Source organism: Triturus cristatus, chromosome 10, assembly GCF_964204655.1.
Source record: "Triturus cristatus chromosome 10, aTriCri1.1, whole genome shotgun sequence".
NCBI lineage: Eukaryota > Metazoa > Chordata > Amphibia > Caudata > Salamandridae > Triturus > Triturus cristatus.
The window spans coordinates 539,261,086-539,281,758 of NC_140593.1; the positions used below are offsets into that span (position 1 = coordinate 539,261,086).

The 20,673-nt window shown below is 47.7% G+C and overlaps 1 protein-coding gene across 1 annotated transcript in view; it reads left to right on the forward strand.

Annotated features, from left to right (window-relative positions):
- Positions 1-20,673, forward strand: part of RHEB (Ras homolog, mTORC1 binding) — a 194,050-nt gene that overhangs the window by 131,502 nt on the left and 41,875 nt on the right. The window contains exon 7 of the mRNA XM_085632019.1: positions 8,740-8,821. Within this exon, the coding sequence (XP_085488145.1) occupies positions 8,740-8,821 (82 nt within the window). The remainder of the gene's footprint in view (positions 1-8,739; positions 8,822-20,673) is intronic.

Genomic DNA, 20,673 nt, shown 5'->3' on the forward strand with positions numbered 1-20,673 from the left:
AAGGGTGGGGTCCCAAAATGTGTTTTTCCCTTCATTGTTCCATAGGAACTTTAGACACATCTACAGCCTAAACTGCTAAATGGATTTACAACAAATTTGGCAGACCGCTAGATCTTAGTCCAGAAAGAGTGATTTTTGTATTTTGGTGTTAATCCGTTTATTTTTTTGTGTGTTTTTTTGCAATTAATGCTCAAATTTTCTAGATCTTGATGCTGAGCCTCCGCGGATCCCGACAGATCTTAGGTTGAGATCTGATTGGCAGCCACCACCTCAACCAGGAAGTGGTGACAGCCATCTTAGGACTCCCTAGGTTACCTGGAATAACCTGATCCCCAAGGCCTGGTAGTGCAGTACCAGAAAGTCTGGGGCCAAAAATGTGGGGTTTTTTGTTTGGTTTTTAAAAATGTTGCTGCAAATTTGCTTAAGATTTGCAAATCTGCAGCATTAAAAAAAAAAAAAAAGAAAGAAAACCCACTGGATGGTGACGAGGCATTTACTTTTGACGGAGGGGAGCACGTGTGACCCCCACCCTCCTCAGGCCGATTTCGATCCCCATCTCCCGGAGCCCAACATATTTGAAGAGAAGGGGCAGGTGGTCTCCCTTTCCCCTGGCCGATTTCTGCCATGGCGATTTCTGTATTTTTTAAGAGGAGTGGGGCCCCCCTCCTTGAGCATCTAAAGGCACCGGGGATCCCATTACCCGGAGATACTACATTTTGAAAAGGGGAGGGGGGCTGTGCATCCCCCTCTCTGAGCCATTGATGGCCCGCAGACCCTGTGCCCTGGGGCTGGCTCACTAGCTATGACCCAGGAAGCCCACCCCCAGGACATAGCTGTTTCCCTGCCAACACCAGCGTGGTGAGGTGAGAAGACTGTGTACGGAGGTGTGGGAGTTATCTGAATTTTAAGGTGGTGCGTAAGTATATATGTGAATTAGAAGTATGACTTCTATAACTTTGTAAGTGGTGCTTAGATGAAGAATTGAAGATATAACTGCAACAGTAGAATTTCTAATGTTTGTGTAGTTTAAGTTGGTTTTCTATACTAAACATAAGTTTTCCCAACTATACCTTTCCTTAAACATTTTCTTTTTATTTCAGTGTTTTTTCTAATGTTAATAACAAATGTGTAATATTGGTACAGTTTAGTGTTGAGTGTGGTAGAATATAGTGGAGAATACCGTTGTGAAGCGTGTTGTGTTTGCGTAGACTGTAGTGGCATACTGTGGAGTACTATAGAGTGGAGTGTTGTTGTGTGCAGGGGCATATATTTATTGTATACTAAAATAGCGTACAGTGGAGTGGTGTACACAGAGGTGTGGTAAAGTGGAATAGTGTACACTGGAGTTGGGTTGAGTAGCATACAGTTCAGAGATGTACAGTGGGCTTACATAAAGTCGGGTGTAGTGTTGGAAAGTAAAATTGTGTAAAAGGGAGGTGCCTGTATTGGCGTGCTGTACAATGGTGCAGGGCAGAATAGCGTACACTACAGTGGTGTACAGTGTAACAGGGTACAATGCAATAGCTTTTACTGGAGTAGCCTAAAGTATAGTGACTTACAGTGGAGTGGCATACAATTAAGTAGTGTTTGCTGTAATGATGTAGAGTTTACTGGCGTTATGTCTTGAGACATATATTGGAGTGGCATATAGTGGAGTAGCGTACAGTGTCGTGCAATTCAGTAGGGACACATACAGAAGCGTAGAGTAAGTAGTTTTGTTAAGTGAAATAACACTCTACGTTGTGGTACACTGCAGTGACGTATGCTGCATTTGAGTAGAATTGAGTGCCGTGGAGTAGCATACACTGGAAGGGCGTACTCAAGTAGTGTACCATATAGTGGGGGATAGTGGAACAGCAGATGGCCAAATCATGTAAAGTGGAGTTGCGTACAGTGGAATAGTGTACGGTTGCAAGCAGTACAGTGTAAGTTCGACCAGTAAACTGCCATGCACAAAGGTTTACAGTGGTAAACAGTATAATAGCATAGTGTAGACTCGACTGGAGTGCAGTTGGGTGGAGTACCGTACAGTGGATTAGTGTAGGATGTATTGGTGTGTTGTTGACTGGAGTGGCTTACTGTTAATAGCGTTTACTGCCATGGCATAGTCAGCTCGTATACACTGGACTGGCGTAAAGTGGACTGTGTAATTAAAATGAAAGGTACCGTGAAAACATGTGAATGTTATATCTGAAAAATATGAATTTTATAGTGCGAATGTTAATTTTCTGGCTCTATATATAAATAATATGAGTAATTGTAAACTTAGATGTATGAAATGAACTTGTATATTGTGCTATGGTATACTGTGCAACGTTCACAGGGTATCACAGTACATGGGGCTTAGAACTGGTGATTGTGATAGGTTGATTGCTGTGTTTGCTGCTTTCTACCTTTGGTAATGTCGTTTTTATGACAAATTTGCATTATTGTACTATCAGCGTTTGACTGACTTGTGTTGGGGTGTTACATATTGTTAATTAATATGTTTTATTATTGTTAACCTAATACTACTTATATGAAGTACTAATAGGTTAACATTTTTGTTTTGAAAATTGTATACATTGTCGACCTATGGTTTTTTGTAAATGTTATACCATAATAACTTTGCAACCGTTTGAGGAATGTCCACACATTTTAGCAGACTTCTTTCACTGGTTTAATTCAGGAAGGAGTAAATGTTTTGCGGGCTTGGCTGGAGGAGATGAGTGAGGGGTGTAAAGAAAACAAGCGAGTCCCAAATATGCTAAATTCAAATATATTTGACAAACTCTTAACCCGTTGCGTGCTTCTGTCGGCCAGCGGCCGCCGCGAGCACTACCTCCGTAGTGCTGCGAACGTCCGTTGTCCGACGCGGCCACGCCCGCGCAATCGAACATCCGCACTGGGACGGATTTTGCGGCGCGCTTAAGTGGTTACATTTTGCTTTTGCACGAAAACCGGGAGTCGTATTTTTTTTAACTTTGGCAGGATTACATATTATGGTGCTGTGAGAGGGATGGGCGGAAAGTAAAGCGAGGAGGTCTTAGGTAGGGCTGAATGATGGCTGCATTTATTAACAAAAGTCAAAATCAACAAGATCAATTAATCGGAGGATTATAGAGGTTGGGGCTTGGATGTCGTCTTCTCCCGTTGGTTTGGTGAGGGGTAGTCTTCTCCCGTTGGTTTGGTGAGGGGTAGTCTTCTCCCGTTGGTTTGGTGAGGGGTAGTCTTCTCCCGTTGGTTTGGTGAGGGGTAGTCTTCTCCTCTTCTTGGAGCGATGTTGGCACAACCCCGGAGTACAAAAGAAAAAGGGGAGAGGACAATCAGTATGGTTGTTTCGTCTGTTTAAGGCTAACGTGAAACAAGTCCCGTTCCACCACCGTAGGATTTAGGCCACCACTGAGGAAGTGAATGGGTGTGGCAGGCAAGGAACCCTGGAAGATTTGTTTTACAGTGGGGAGGGGGGGGGGGTTAAGAAGAAAGGATCCACACCAAAATAGAGTCCAAGTGGAAGCCTCCCTTCTCGAATAACCAGGCCTGTTTAAGTGGCCACTACTCTTTTAGTTATCAAGAGCTCTAAATATGGCCCCCCTAAAGTTCAGCGAGAGCACCAAACAACCAAAGACGTTAATACTTGCCAATCGGCTGGACATAAAGGAGGTGTTGTGAAAAGGGTTTATCCTCCCCCTCGAACGTAAGTGAGGGAACGGCCACTGCAATAGAGACACACACAACAAAATAACACAAAAAAAAACGGGGAAGATAGGAGGGTGTGAACGGTAGAGGAGTATGTGACCACCACACGTCCCTGAGTGCCCCGAATCTCCCAGACTCGCCTCCCCCTTCCCTATGTCTCTGTCCCCGGCCCCGTTCCACGTACCGCTGGAGCCACAGCTCTCTGGAGCTGTGGCTGTGTTATGGCGTCCTCCGGGGGTGTCCACCACTCTTCGGACCGTCGCCTTTTCCTCCGGATGGTTGGAGCTCTTCGTCCGCTTCTCGTCCTGGTTCTTCGTCTGCTTCTCGTCCTGGCTCTTCGTCTGCTTCTCGTCCTGGCTTGGCACACCCTGGTCCCGTCTCCGCTCCCCTGTTTCGCTCTTCTTCTCCCGGCACTTTTCTCTTGCGCGCCTCTATCTCGGCATCTTCCTGGTTTTCAACGCAAGGATCCGCCCCTACAGCCCACGACGTCTTCCGCCATTGGCCGACGCCTCGGGAAGGGCGTTCTTGGTCCTGTGAAGGAGAGGAGCCGAAGGAGGTTAACTCTTTCTGTGCTGGCCCCTGGCTAGCGAGAGGTATCTTCGTTACGTTGGGGGTTTTCACAAGGGTCATGGGCGGGGTGATATCCCGGTCTTCCTCACAGGTGCATACATGTTTATTTTGTGTAGTGCAGGTAAGTAACTAAGTCCTTTTATAGGTTAGGATGTATTTAACCCCTTCTGTGCTCATGACGGAATGATTGTCATGAGCACCTGTGCTCGTGTCCTCATGACGGAACCATTCCGTCATGTGCACATGAGCACTAAATCCCTTTTTTTGGTCTTGGGAGGTGGGGAAGAGCTTCCTCAACCTCCTGAAACTTTTTTTGTTGTTTTTTTTCCAATGTAATGACTATCGCGCATATAGCGTGCTGACGTCATTACATTGAAAATGAAACTAAAACATAGTTTCAGTTTCACGGCTTGGTGCTCGTGGTGCTATCTCAGCCCGAGCACCGAAACACATGAGAAGGGTATAGTTGGAAAGGAGAGAATCTCCCCTTTCCAATGGTACCCCTTCCTAGTGGATCCCTGCTTGGGGATCGCCCCAGTAGGGTGATCCCCAAGCAGGTGTCCACCCACTAGTCAACGTGGGGAGCGGCCCCTTGGGCAAGGGTCTTTGCTCACCCCCCTCCCCCCCATCAAAATGGGCATATAAGTCTTTCTGCATTACCCCCCCACCTCTTCCCCCCCCCCCCCCCCCCCCCCCCCTGTTTGGGCAGAAAGCCCACTAGGCACGCGGGATCTGTTTGTTTTAAAAAAATATATATGTAGGGGTGTGGGGTGTGGGGTCTGGCCAGAATAGGCCTGCTAATGCCCCCACCCCAAAATAAATTGCCAGTCTTTCTGCTCCCTCCCGGAAGGCAGATGGGGGTAATAGCCCTTGACCTGCCCCAGGATGAAGGGGGGGGGGGGGGGCAGAAAGTTCACTCGGCAACGGGTATTATTTTTGGTTTATACGTAGGGGTGGGGTCTCACCGAATTGGGTATGCAAAGGCACCCACCCGAAACCCCCCCCCCAAAAGCTATTGCCACAGTCTTTCTGCTTGCCCCGGAGGCAGATGGGGGCAAGAGCCCCTTAGGGGGCAGAAAGCCCACTAGGCACCAGGGTTTATTTATTTTTTTACTATATGTAGTAGTGGGGACTGGCCAGAATGGGCATGTATTGTTAATGCCAACATTCCCCCAAAACATGAGCTACAGTCTTTCTGCCTGCCCTGGGATTTTGAGTAGGGAAACGGGGGAATCCACACAAGCCACACCTTCCTGGACTTGGGGGACTGCAGGGTGCGTGGAAGTTTGTGGCTTCTCGCAGATTCTAAAACTTCCCATTACAGAAGTGTGAGGAAGAATTTGTTTTTTGTTTGCTTTACGTTTGAGGTTTGGAAGGGATTCTTGGTAACAGAAACTAGTGAGAGCCACACAAGTCACCTCATCCTGGGTTCCCCTGCATCTCTAGTTTTCAAAAATGTATAGGTTTGCTAGGTTTCCTTGAGTGCCGGCAGAGTTAGGGTCCAAAATCCACAGTGCAAAAAAAAAAAAAAAGGGGTTGGTTTTCACTGGAAAAATGTGATGTGTCCATGTTGCGTTTTGGGGCGTTTCCGGTCACGGGCACTAGGCCTACCCACACAAATGAGGTACCATTTTTATCTGGAGACTTTGGGGAATGCTGGGTTGGTGGAAGTTTGTGGCTCCCTGCAGATTCCAGATTTTCCATCACAGAAATGGGAGAAAAAGTTGTGTTTTTTTTTTTTTTAAATTGAGTTGTTTTTTTTACAATGTTTGGGCTTTGCAAGGGATTCTGGGTAACAAAACCTAGTGAGAGCCACACAAGGCACCCCATCCTGGATTTCCCTGGAGGTCTAGTTTTTACAAATGTATAGGTTTGCTAGGTTTCCTTGGGTACCGGCAGAGCTAGGGTGTGTCCATGTTGCTTTTTGGGCTGTTTCCTGTCGTGGTTACTAGGCCTGCTCACACAAGTGAGGTACCATTTTTATCAGGAGACTTGGGGGAACACAGAATAGTAGAACAAGTGTTATTACCAACTGACTTCCTTTGCATTTCTGCCTTCCAAATGAAAGATAATATGTAAAGAAGTCATTTTTGAAAAATATCCTCCTGATTCACATGTTTGTATGGGTCCCACAATTTCGGAGATGTGCAGATAACACTGCTTCGAGCACCAAAGGGGTTAAAGTTAATAATATTTGTTATTGCTGTATTTGTGCAAAACCTTAGGAGGTTTCGCCCTTGTACCATTGTACATAGTTATCAGAAGTCATTAGCTGATTAAGTGATCGGCTTTACAAAATTTAAATTCATACACGTTTTTAGGTACACTTTCCCCGAGTTGTGCGTTACGCCTTCCGATGTAGGTAAGTATTAGGTTTGTTATCTTTGCGCTAACTAATACCACTTAAGTAAAGTAGAAACAATATGCATCAGTCTCTGGATTTTTGTTTTAAAAGCTACAGAGTAGTACAGGAATACTGCGGTATCCTTGCCCCAATGCCCCCCACATTTTTGCTGATACATTTTTCTATATTTTTACACCAGTGTAATGTGAACGGCGTTTGTTTATTTTTTTAGTGCGTTAATTACTAATTATCGTGCTACTCTGTACTCTTTTTTTGGTGCATATTTAAATATGTAAAAACTTGAAGAAACACTTAAGCACATTATAATATTAAAATACAGTACCTTATAGTGTTTTTCCAGTTTTATTTCTTTATTTTTTATTTTGAGTACCGCGATCCTGATTTTTGTTTTTTAAAATATATATAAACTTACATATTTTTTCCTACCAATTACCACTTTACTTAAGTGGTAATAGGTATGTTAAAAATATCAAACCTAATACTTAGCTACATTTAATAGCATAACGAAGAACACAGGGATACTCTAGGTGAACACAAGATGACTGGCCTTAACCTTTGTCAAGGCAGTCCTTTGCCAATCCAGCTATACCACAGGAGTGCAATATATATATCCAGCACCACCACCTTCTCTCCAAGAAAGGCTCACCAGCACCAGCTAAAGGCTGCTTCAAGTGCTTTATTATCACACGGAGTATGCACACAGAAAGAAACCAAATGCGTTTCTGCTCCTTCAAGTCTTGATCACAGGTCACAGTCTCTGCCTTTCGACTGACCAAGTGTTGGGTTTCTTTGTATCTTTGTGCATACTCTGTATGATAATAAAGCACTGGAAGCAGCCTTTAGCTGGTGTCAGTGAGCCTTTCTTGGAGAGAAGGTGGTGCTGGATTTATTAGCAGGAGGCTCCATTCCCGAAACACGGACCCCCAGAGCCTGGGGCTCGTATGTGGAGCAGCAGCAGCAGTGGGGGGTGTCTGTCTGTCGCCAATCAGCTATACACAGGCAGTTCTAAGATATATATATATATGCGTAGCGAGACCAGTAATCGGGCGGTGCACTGTGGGAGTAAACAAAATAGAAAAAGGAGGGACAAAGAGGGAGGGCTGACCACTAGCAAGCAAGCATTTTGACAGGACAATTGAAGCAACCAGTCAAAAGCAATGGGTGGGCTGAAATCCCACAGAGTAGATACAGCATGTCTTGAAGAGACCGTGCATGTGCTGCCTAGGCTCGACCTAAAAAACAAGTTTGTATATCTAGAGGTACAAAACTTCCGTAAATCCTCCTATCTCATGCAGAGATCTGATTAGCTGCCAACACGTCAGCCAGGAAGTGTTGGCAGACAGCTGTTTTTTTTTTTTTTTTAGCTTTTTATTTGGGACTCTACTAAAACAGAGTCCCAAACAAAAAGCTAAACATTTTTTTTTTTTTTAAGAGAGAGAGAGAGAGAGATGTGGGTAGGAATACCCTGACCCCCTAGCACTGGTGCCCCGAGAGGGCTAAAAAGCCTTTTTTTTTAAATTTGTAATGAAATTGCAGCAATATTGAAAGAAAAAAAACAAGCGCAGTCTCCTGCACTTGCTTGTAGTTGAGCCCCCGAGTGGGCCAGGTCCCGGAGGCATGCATATTTATATTTTGAAATGCACTTCAGTGCCCCGATGACCAGAAACTTCCTGGGGCTTTAATTATATATAGGAGGGGTGCCACACAGACTCTCGCCCAGGGGACCATCACCTCCCCGGGGTTTGTAAATTTAAATTGGAGGGGGGATGTGGACCCCCCCTATCGTTACTAGAGGGGTCCCTCAGATCACCACCTCCTCTGTGCCATAAATATTCAAAACCAGAGGGGGTTAAACTCTCTCTCGCTCTCTCATTCATTCATCGACCTCAGCTCTTGCCTGGAAGTGCTTGTATATATGTGTGTTTATGTATATTTGTATATATTTATGTACATATATACTCTATCTACTTCTCGCTGCCTGACTGTTCCATGGTACCCCCTTGCAAGCAGGGACTAAGCAACATTTTATGACTTTGGTGAGAATACCTCCAATATAGAGCTAACATTACTAGTGACAATTGCGTTTACAACTTTGTAGAAGTGTGCTAATTTTATTTAATCTCTAGGGTGATCAGCTATGAGGAAGGAAAAGCTGTGGCAGAATCATGGAATGCTGCTTTCTTGGAATCCTCTGCTAAAGAGAATCAGGTATTTATAGACATGAAGTGTCTAGTAAGTGAACATATGTTTCTTTGCTAGGAAGTGCTGAAACAGAAAAGTGTGCATTTCTGTACTAAACACATCAAGTTCCAATTCAAGCCAGATATTCTACTTGTTTTTTAAGTGGGTGAAAATTGTAAACATAGATCCTGCATTTTACAAGGGATGTTGTGTATTTTAACCACCAGAGATTAGATTCATTGGGTTACTAGACATTTAAACACTGTCTTTCCCTCAAAGTTTGCACATATCTCTACCTTCTCACAGGACAGATCCTCCACGATTTACATGGGTTTCTGCAGCATGTCTGTGGTTGGTCACCTGACTTTCATCGCAATTGCTGTTATGTACTAGATCAGGACAATTACATAGGAGTTTGAAAGAATCTCTCAACAGAGGAGTGTAACCAGACCCCAGAAGTCTATAAAGTCACCTTCAGTTCTCACTCATGGTATCTTCAGTGATTGTCCTTAACACCAAAAAGCCCGGTCTGTGTTGGTCTGAATGTTTTTTCAAATATACGCATAATCTCTCCAAGACATTGTATAAATAATGCACATTTTTAGCCTACCTTTTGGCTGAATTTCATGAATATTTTTATTGAAACAATAAAAGATCCCAACTACACTTAATTATAAATGTCAGTAGAGGAAAAGAAGCTTTCAAAAAACATTTATAACCACCATCATCCCATCATGTCCTGCACTAGCAATTACTTTATTTATTTTCCCCTGTATCTTTTCGTCGAGATTTCTGAGCCCTAAGTTATTCTATTTTTGTTTTCCTTTGGTAGGATAGTCATTCTAAATCTACTTTGTCACTCTAGTCTTTAAAGGGTAGTGTTGTCCTCCAGTGTTCTTTGACTGGTTGCTCTGTGACTGTCTTCAGCATTTTACAGACCTCTCTACTCTTCGAAAAGAAGGCAGAAAATGACCCTACGGCCAGTCTGAAGCGTGCCTACTATGTTTGCTCATTTTGTAAGTGTAATTATTTTGGCAAACCATATCTCTCAGGACATGTAAGGGCAGAGAGATTATTTGCCTCTGTGGCAGATCAGAAATATACAAAGAACGTGGGTAAGGGGCTCCTTGCACCAAGAGGCGTTCAGCCTCCAGTATGGAGCCACTGCTCCATTCAACTTTTATTCTCCGCATAGAAGCCTACATTTGTAAAGTGACCAAAACCTGCTTCGTCCATGTCAAGATCCCATAAAAGATCATGCACATCTTTGAAGCAAACTACAGATCATAGTGATAAATACTCATCCAGTCCTGGTTTAACTATGCCAGTTCAGACTATTTTGCAGTCCTGATTAGATTGCTTGTTGGCTTCAACTCTTTTGGAACTAAGCAACCAGCGTAGCGACAGTTACACCCTGAGGAGCTCAGATTAACCTCATCCTCCTTTCTCTGCACTGGCTGCTGATTCACTCCAGAGTTATCATTAAAGCCATGTTCATAGTAAGTAAACAGAACACCAAATCACCTTCTTTTCTAGCTCCAACAGTCTCTCTTCATTGCCCCTTTTACATCCATTATTGCCCCTTTGCGTCCATAGGTTAGCCAGTCTATGGTGTCTTGATGTGCCAAGATTGCTCCAATTCTTTCAATGACTGGACCTTCTTGTCTGTCACACACTATAATAATTTACCCCTCACCCCTCGGACTGAACAAAAGCTTCTGCACTTCAGGCATGTGTTGAACCTTGACTTTAATCAGTAGGTCCCCTCTCCCTCTGTGCACTCCTTTTCTAGCTTTTCACCAATGTTTTGTGCCCTCGAGCACCGGGAAGCTTTGGTGTGCATTGTTCTTTACAAGTAATATAACAACTTAGAAGTAGAATTTTACTGTTACCATTAAGCATTCAGAATTTCCACATGAAGGTGAGCTACCTGGAACCGGCTCACCAAAAAGATCTTCAAAAGTGCCAGAAAGCATATTCAAGAACTCTACTTTCCACATTGGACACTTCACTTGCTTCATCTTCAAAGCAGGAAACTCCAGTGGTTTAGTGAATTCCAGCAGTGCTTCAGACTCTTAAAGAACTTTGCTCATGACTATACTACCTCAGACCCATCTTCTGTGCATACAGCTCCTTTGACTACACCTCTTAAGACGCCATACACTATCTCGCAGGAGGTCCACTACTCCTAAAAGGAATTAGACCTTAAACCGTACTCCCAACGTGGGAACCTTATTTTAAAAAAAATGATAATAAAAATTACTTCTCCTCTCATCCTGATGAATATGCATTTTAGGGAGTAGGCAGGTACCTGATAAGCTTCATGCAAGATGCCATAAATTCATGATGAATGCCAAGCCACCGCCACCCCCGATAAGGATGCTAATGGGTGCTTCCAGGACTACAGCCATAAAGCCATACTCTGATGTTGACTGTCCTTGTAGAATTCCTCTATTTGTAGTATTTAGATAATAAGCTATTGTGTTGGCAAGGGAAATGGCAATATCTAATACTCCTCTGACTCCCCGCAGTCCAGAATACCACTTACTTCTAAGGCACTGCACCATTGTTCTCCTACTAATATATTTTTTTCCATACTATGTTTGAATTTTCAGTGTAACTACTTAGCCTAACATTAAGAAATACAACCCTCTGGTGATAGACTACTCAGTGCACTTCCCACAATCAGGTCCCGCCTTTGCAACAGAAAGGTGGGCATGGGGGGGACAGACACTTTCTATGGTCCCGGTATTCCACAGCCACTTCCAATGGCGGTGAGGTGGATCTTGGAACTTTAGTCTGCGACACTCAGGGACTTGAGCTGGTATGGGCAACTTGCTAAGGAGGCTGTCCTTGGTGGGAACCCTGCTTGAGGTGTGATGTCCCTAGAAGTATGCAGAGTGTGGGACCGAAATTTCTACATTGATAGATATTCCTGAGGAGACTTGTACGGTTTCCTTCAAGCAACTACAGCTCTTGCTTGAACAACAAGGCAACAATTCTTTCACTATCTTCAACTTTGACACACCATTCTCCGTATGTCAAGAATTTGACTGAACTTCCCAAATACAACCCCGTAGAAGCCCTACTGTTGGATCAGTGAGATAGGCTCCAAACAGATCTCATTAATCTATTGGACTATCACTTGACATTTTCGATGATCTCAGGATGGCATGGGAAAAAGGTCTTGGAAACCTGTCAAATGAGGACTGGTTTGAAGTTAAGATTGCTCCCAGGGCGATTGCCATCGCCAAACATTTTGCATTAATATAGTTACGTATATTGCAGAGGATATATACTACTAGAGTTTTATTGTGGTGCAAAATCCCATGCCCTAACTGCCATTGATGCAACACAGGAATGGGAGACTCTCTCCACACCAAATGGCCCTGTCCTGCGCTCCATCGCTACTGAGTGGAGTGTTGGCAGCACTGGGAAAAGTGGAGGGTTTCCCGATAAACCACAAATCCAAACTTGTGTACTACGTATCGCGAAGATCTCTATTCAAATAGCTATGAAATGGCCATCCTTCATATGTGGCTCTTGGTGGCTAAGAGAACCTTCACCATGGAATGGGGGGATGTGGTGCATTCATCTCTTAAGATGTGGGCTAAGGGACTACACCACCACATGCTCCTTAAGCTGACTGTTTATAAATCCAGAGTGCTGCCCAAATAAACATGGCAAGATTTGGTCCAGCTGGCAAGAATATAGGGGAATTCATATCTGAAGGGGAGAAGCCCACAGAGCATGGGTAATGGAGGACATCCCTGTTGACTGAGACAATATCTTGTAATAATTAACTGAAGTAGCTGATCATCTAAGCTTCGAACAATGTATACCTTTATATTTCTTTTTGTGTGATAAGAGTGGAGGGGGTGACAGAAGGTAACGTGTTTTCTGTATTAAATAGAAAGGCAAACCTGACAAATATCTCTTTAGATTGGATCCTCAGCTGGATTCTGTAAATGTTACTGCGCCCAGAAACAAGCATGCCATTACTCTTTTATAAATTGTCTACTGTATAAAGAAAGCAACAAGATCTGGTAGAAAAGTCTGCAGCACTTGTGCCACCTCCATGAAAGTTAAGACTAATGGGGTTAACCAGTATCTCCCAGAACCTGGGAAATCTAGTGGTATGTAACAATAATTGTTCCATAGGGGGGGTATACTATTTCTTTTACTAAACGTATTCAGTATCCTGTATCACTAGGAATATGACACATAAATTGTGCACATATTAGATTTAACAAATGAAAAACACGACCCCAACCAGAAATAAAATTAAGCGCGGTATATTAAGCATATATTGTGAAACAATGTAAATAACATATCAAGAGAACACACAGGACTGTCATGTAACATCCTACACAAACAAAAAAACTAATAAAGACAAACTTGACAAAGTGTATCAAGACTGTGCTACATTAAATGCGGGAAACATTACACAGATTAACATACAATACATAAATGAATCGATATGTCCATGGAAAACATATATGTTGGAGCAGATATCTTATTTTGCCTGGACATATAGTCTGCTCGACACAGGTAAGGAGCACTTCTAGATCTGAAAGAAACACGTTAGTTAGATTCCTCACCTTAGAATATCCCCAGGCGTCAGACTAGATCCGGAAGATTTTTCGTCAGCAATACCCCTTGCGCGTCGCTAGGCGTCGTCTGCGGCTCCGCGTCCGTCGTCTGCGTCGTGCGCCGGAATGACGTCGTCGGAGTACTTAGACGCCGCCCTCGCGCGCTGACGTCAGTTCTTCTTTTTTCCGCGCTAGTAAGCGCAGATCCGGGAGAGCTACCCCTTTAGTCATTTTTTGACTAACTTTTTCGATCCTTTTTGATCTTGTCTCGACTCCGGTGCCGGTAGGATGCCTGGTTTTAAAGCTTGTGCTGACTGTAGCCGCTTGATGTCGGTTACGGACCATCACCGCCGGTGCCTTTACTGCTTGGGCCTCGACCACGACGCGGAGTCTTGTTCGGACTGCAAGGCCCTGACCTCGAAGGCTAGACGGGAGCGTTCCCGTAAGCTTCTCGTGATTCGCCACTCGGCTCCGCGCCCCTCTCGATCCCGGTCCAGGAGGAGGTCCAAGGATCGGTCGCGGAGCCGCAGCCGACGTCATCATCGGTCGTCGGGATCCAAGTCTTCGGGTAAGTCGAAGCACTCCAAGAAGTCCAAGAGGCGACACCGCTCTTCGGACTCCCCTCGCCGGTCGCGCGACTCGGCCGAGGGTCAGGGTGGTTCCACCCCCGCGGCTCCGGCGGAGCCGCAGGCGCTGCGCAAGTGCCCATACCCACCGGTCCCTGGGACTGACGCGACGCCGGCGGAAGTCAGTGCCTTCCTCTCGGCCATGAGGAGCCTGGCTCCGCCGTCGACGCCCGCTGGCGCGCCTTCGGGCCCCGCGGACCCGACTGGGCAACCTTGCCTGCCAGCGGCTCCGGCGCCGTTGACGGCTCCGGCCTCGACGCCGCAAGCGCCCGAGGGACCCGTTCCCTAGTCCCCGCCGACGCCGGTCGACCTCGTCACGCTTCCTCCGCCGGCGTCGACACCGGTACCACCTCCGACGCCGACTCCGCTCGGCGTCGAGCCCCGGTTCAGTCCGGGCCCGGCGCCGATACGGCGTCTGGACGCCGCGTTCGCCGCCGCTGGAGACACATTTTGTCTATCGCCCGGCTCCGATCCTTCCTCCTGCATACCAGGAATCGGATGATGGGGACAACTGGGAGGGATCCGAGGATCCTATGGCCGCTCAGGCTCAACTGTCACAGGACTGGGCAGATGAACTGGGGGAGGCCAGTGGTCTGGATTCCTCTCCGGACACTGGATTCATCTCTCCTCCGACTGTGGCTTCGGAGGAGGGTGCTGCTTTCTCTGTGGTGCTGCGCAAGGCGGCCGCAGCCCTTGGGCTCGAGCTACCTGTCGTGGCTGTGAGGACTAACGTCCTCACTGAGGTGCTTCAGTCTGCAGCAAGCTCCACTGAGCCTCTGCTGCCATTCAATGAGGCCCTCACTGACGTTCTGCAGGGCACCTGGTCCAAGCCCTCCACAGTTCCTCCTGTGGATAGGAACGTCTCCAGGCGCCACCGCCCTGCTCCGGGCGACCCCAGTTTCCTGTCCCAACACCCTACCCCCGAGAGCCTGGTTATCCAGGCCTCTACCTCCCAATCCTCCTTCCCGACCGCTCCGCCGGACCGGGATTCCAAGAGGCTGGAACAGTTCGGCAAGAAGCTGTTCTCCTCCCTTAGCTTGGGTCTGCGGTCTTTGAACACCGCCTGCCTCTTGGACCGTTATTCCCACTCTCTGTGGGATACGGTGGAGGACGTGCTGCCCCTGTGTCCGGAGGAGGTCCAGACACGACTTACCCAGGCTCTGGCCGATGGGAGGGATGCAGCACGACATGCTATCCGATGTGGGCTTGACACTACGGACTCGCTGGGTAGGGCGATTTCTACCTCAGTGGCGCTTAGACGTCACGCCTGGCTGCGGTCCACGTCCTTTTCGGGCGATGTCCAGAGCACCCTCATGGACATGCCCTTTGATGGCACTCGCCTTTTCGGCGAGAAAGCGGACAGTGCGCTGAATCGCTTTAAGGACTCCCGGGCTACGGCCAAGTCCTTGGGCCTCTCGGCCCCGCGGTCGCAAACTTCCGCCTTTCGCCCCTTTCGTGGCCAAGGAAGGGGTGCCTCCTCACGTGCGCCTAGCCACCAGCCGCAGAACCAACCTGCGCGCGGTCGCGGACGTGGTTTCCGCCGAGGCGGTTCTGGAGGACGACGCGGTCAGCCCACCTCCACCCCGGCAGCATCCGCCTCAAAGCCTTCCTAGTCCGAGCTTTCAGGCCCATTCCACGCCAGTGGGCGGCAGAGTTCGCCATCACCTGCTCCACTGGCGGTCCATCACATCGGACAGGTGGGTGCTGCAAATCGTCCGAAGGGGCTACTCCCTCCCCTTCGAGACGACCCCTCCAGCCATGCCACCGCAGCACCACCGTATCTCGGGGGATCATTTGAATCTTCTCCACGAGGAAGTTTCGGCCCTCTTGGCCAAGGGGGCCGTCGAGCGCGTTCCGAGCCCAGAAGTAGGTTGTGGTTGTTATTCCCACTACTTTCTGATTCCCAAGAAGGGCAAAGGAGGCCTACGCCCTATCTTGGACCTCCGGAACGTCAATGCCTTCCTCCGGAAGGAAAGGTTCAAGATGTTAACTTTGGCTCAGGTTCTAGCTGCCCTAGACCCTGGAGACTGGATGGTAGCGTTGGACTTGCAGGACGCATACTTCCACATCCCCGTCCTGCCGGCCCACCGGCGTTACCTGCGGTTCACGGTGGGCCAAGAGCACTTTCAGTTTACCGTGCTCCCCTTCGGCCTCACCAGTGCCCCTCGGGTGTTCACGAAAGTGATGGCGGTGGTCGCAGCTCATCTGCGCAGATCAGGGGTCCCAGTCTTCCCCTATCTCGACGACTGGTTGTTGAAGGCGGGCTCGCCCCAGACAGTCGTCTCCCACCTCCAGACTACGGCGGATCTCCTGCATTTGCTGGGATTTTCCATCAACGTGCCGAAGTCACACTTGAGTCCCTCTCAGAAGCTCCTCTTCATCGGAGCGGTTGTCGATTCGGCGCAGTTCCGGGTCTATCCGCTGGAACAGCGGGTCCGGGATATTCAGGCCCTGATTCCCATCTTTCGGCCTCTATCCTGGGTTTCGGTCAGGCTAGTGTTGCGGCTTCTGGGGCTGATGGCCTCCTGCATCCTACTAGTGCATCACGCCAGGCGGCGCATGCGGGCTCTGCAGTGGGACCTGAAGTTTCAGTGGGCCCAGCATCACGGCAACCTGTCCGACCATGTCTTGATCTCGGAGGGCACTGCACGGCAGTTGCAGTGGTGGCTCATGGACCGCGATTGGGTCAAGGGCAAGAGCCTCTCCCTTCCCCAACCGGAGCATGTCGTAGTGACGGATGCGTCCCTCCTGGGATGGGGTGGCCATATGGTAGAGGCGGAGATCAGAGGCCTCTGGTCTCCGGCGGAGTCTCGTCTCCACATCAACCTGTTGGAGTTGAGAGCGATCCGACTTGCACTGAAAACCTTCCTTCCCTCTGTCAGGGGAAGTGTCGTGCAGGTGTTCACGGACAACACCACCGCCATGTGGTATTGCAACAAACAGGGCGGGGTGGGGTCGTGGACCCTTTGTCAGGAGGCTCTGCGCCTCTGGACGTGGCTGGAACACCAGGGCGTCACCCTAGTGGTTCAACATCTGGCGGGCTCTCTGAACGCCAGAGCAGACGAACTCAGCCGCCGGTGCATGATGGATCACGAATGGCGTCTGAACTCCGGAGTGGCGCAAGGTCTCTTTCAGCAGTGGGGAGAGCCTTGGTTAGATCTATTCGCCACCGAAGAGAACGCGCAATGTCAGCAGTTCTGCGCGTTGGAATTTGCAAGGCGGCACTCGCTCGGCGACGCTTTTCGTCACGAGTGGAGTTGCGGTCTGTTGTACGCCTTTCCGCCTATACCACTTCTGCCCAGAGTGCTGAAGAAGATCAGGCACGACCGGGCCCAAGTCATCTTGGTGGCTCCGGATTGGGCACGAAGGTACTGGTATCCCGAGCTACTCAGTATGTTGACTGATCCTCCGATACGTCTGCCCCTTCGGGAGGATCTTCTGTCGCAGCAGCAGGGGACGGTCCTCCACCTGAACCTGTCCAGCCTCCACCTCCATGCGTGGAGATTGAGCGACGGCAGTTGATGCCATTTGACTTGCCTCCTGAAGTCTGTGATATCATTCTGGCAGCCAGGCGTCCCTCCACAAAGACGGTATACGCCTGCCGGTGGAACAAATTTGTGGCATGGTGCACAGCAAAGGCTGTGGATCCCCTTTCCGCCCCTCTTTCTGAGGTTCTCCTCTTTCTTCTTTCTTTGGCCCGGCAGGGCTCTGCCCTGGGCACCTTGAAAGGTTATCTTGCTGCCATATCTGCCTTCTTGCGGCTTCCTGATCAGCCTTCTCTTTTCAAGTCCCCTGTCGTTACACGCTTTCTAAAAGGCATTACTCACACGTTCCCTCCTGTCCCTTTTGTAATGCCTCAGTGGGACTCCCTTTGAGCCTCTTCATAATTGTCCTCTTCATCTGCTGACGCTTAAGACTGCTTTTCTGGTAGCCATCACCTCGGCTAGACGGGTGAGTGAGCTCCAGGCTTTAACTTCAAAGCCTCCTTTTCTCTCTGTTCATCCGGACAAGGTTGTCCTTCGGCCTCGTCCCTCCTTTCTTCCGAAAGTGGTGACCCCCTTTCATCTTGGGCAGTCTGTCACCTTGCCCACCTTCTTTCCGCCTCCGCATCCTTCCAAAGAGGAAGAGAGGCTCCACCGTCTGGACCCAAAACGTGCGCTCTCCTTTTATCTGGACCGCACAAAGCAGTTCCGGGTGGACGACCAACTTTTCGTTGGATACGTGGGTGCTAAGAAGGGGAAAGCCGTGCACAAACGGACCATCTCTCGGTGGGTCGTTGTGCATCAAAATTTGTTACTCCTTGGCAAAAAAGGACCCTCCTGTTGGGCTGCGCGCCCATTCTACTCGGGCCACGGCGGCTACTACTGCTTTGGGACGAGGTGTCCCTTTGCAGGACATCTGTCAGGCGGCAACGTGGGCTTCGCTACACACGTTTGCCAGGCATTATTGCCTTGACAGCCAAGTCCGGAGGGATGGCTTCTTTGGCCGTTCTGTCCTCCAGGACTTTCTGGTGTGATCTTGGTTCGCAGACCCACCACCGGGGATGGTATTGCTTGGGTATCTATTCTAAGGTGAGGAATCTAACTAACGTGTTTCTTTCAGATGAACAAGTTACTTACCTTCGGTAACGATGTATCTGTAAGAAACATTAGTTAGTTAGATTCCTCACCGACCCACCCATCCTCCCCGTTCTGCGAACTGACATCTAGGGGCCTGAAAAAGATAACCTTAACCCTAGATTTTCTTTTTGGCACCAGTGTCGGTCTTTGCATGGCTCTGCGTTCCTGGCGCGGAAAGCTATGTACAAGAACTGACGTCAGCGCGCGAGGGCGGCGTCTAAGTACTCCGTCGTTCCGACGCCGACGATGGACGCGGAGCCGCAGACGACGCCTAGCGACGCGCAAGGGGTATTGCTGACGAAAAATCTTCCGGATCCAGTCTGACGCCTGGGGATATTCTAAGGTGAGGAATCTAACTAACTAATGTTTCTTACAGATACATCGTTACCGAAGGTAAGTAACTTGTTCTTATGGTCGACGTTTCGACCCAAAGAAGTTATGTGTTTGTATAAAACATCACCACTGGTCTTCTTCAGGACTTGAAAGTGAAAAGAATAGCCTGTAGTTTGGGTGAGGCAACCTCAATAGTGTGCATCCTGTTCAAACAATAAATGTTGGTTAGGGGAAAGGTCCTTGTGCTTAAAGATGGGGGCCCTTGGGAATCTTCCTCTGAGACAGTATGTATTGGAAGGGCTGCCGCAACGCGTTTATTCAGATTGAGACCATTGCCTGTAAAATCATTGACAGAGATAAAGCTGCAGAAGAGCTTTTTGAAAACCTAGCGAGAGGTATCTTGACCAGCACTGCCTCCACGAGTGGAAACGCTACGCGCAGAGAGGGACTTGGAGACAAATTTATCAAATTGGACAAACTTAAGAAATTAGAAAATTCCAAGTGGTGGGACGTCACCACTTTGAAACAATATTTGAGGCTAAACAGGGTACCAAGAGGGCTCTGAGCCCAGAGTTTTCCCACATATGATGATCTTGACGAAGACCTTCTTGAGAAATGTGAAGAGGCACTAACAGTAAATTCCAATACACTTATGAACATATTAATTGAGAGTGCAGAATGCAAAGTAACAAACTTCAGATTGAAATTTCGACTTTAGAACAAGAAATCAAAGACATGGATATCAAGGAAGCAACCGAAAAGAATTATGCTATTCTTGATGATATTCTTCTCAAACACCAAATGAGATTAAGAACAGAAAGGCAAGGCAACTTAGAAGAGACAAAATTGACTACAGAGAAGGTAGGGTTTTTACATATGCCAGAAAATATGACCAATTGGTTCAGAGCGGTCCATTATCTTGGGACTTCACCCTGGCCAGCCGGGTTGGAATTATCACCGGCGGAGGGACCACCAACATTACTGTATCCATTATTCAGCCCTGAGGAAGTCGCGGATCAAATTTCCATTTGCGACGAAACACGTGTCGGCTGGTTTCTTTTTGCTTAATGAAAATTGGAATAAAGACACAGAATCTTTCCACCTACAAGAAATTGATCCTTACTTATGAACTTACTCGTACTGTGTTGATATACTTTCACTGTGAAATTATTTTATGTGTGCCCAGGACTTGGTTATACAGTATGTATTGGAGCCAACAACTAGACTCATGAGAATATGGCTAAATGGCCAATGTCTCAGAGATCCAAAACGGATTCTCGCGTAGAGCGAATGTATCACCTCTTGCCGGCCAGCTTCTTTGATCAGCCCCCACGTAGGGTAGAAAGCCTACAGAATCAAATGATACTGTATTAATTTGATCGATTTCCAGGGAGTAGCCAGGAGGACCGGTCAGCACTGCTGCCTATACCAGGATCCCAATAACTGTTTCTGTCATCTCGTTACAGGTGTCTGACCTAGGCTGTGGCAGGATGTTCAGTTTTCTGCCTGTGATCCAGCTCAGGCCCCCACAAATTGTTGCTGCCCTGGTAACAAAACTTTAACAGGTGTCTGACTTCTCTGTAAGTGCTCTGAGTCCGGGGCAGGCGGTGCAGAGTATCTTAAAAACGCACGTCTTTCTCATAACAGTGGTGCCACCACTGCCCTTCCATTTCTGGTGGTTTGTAGAAGTTTTAAGATCATCTAAAGAT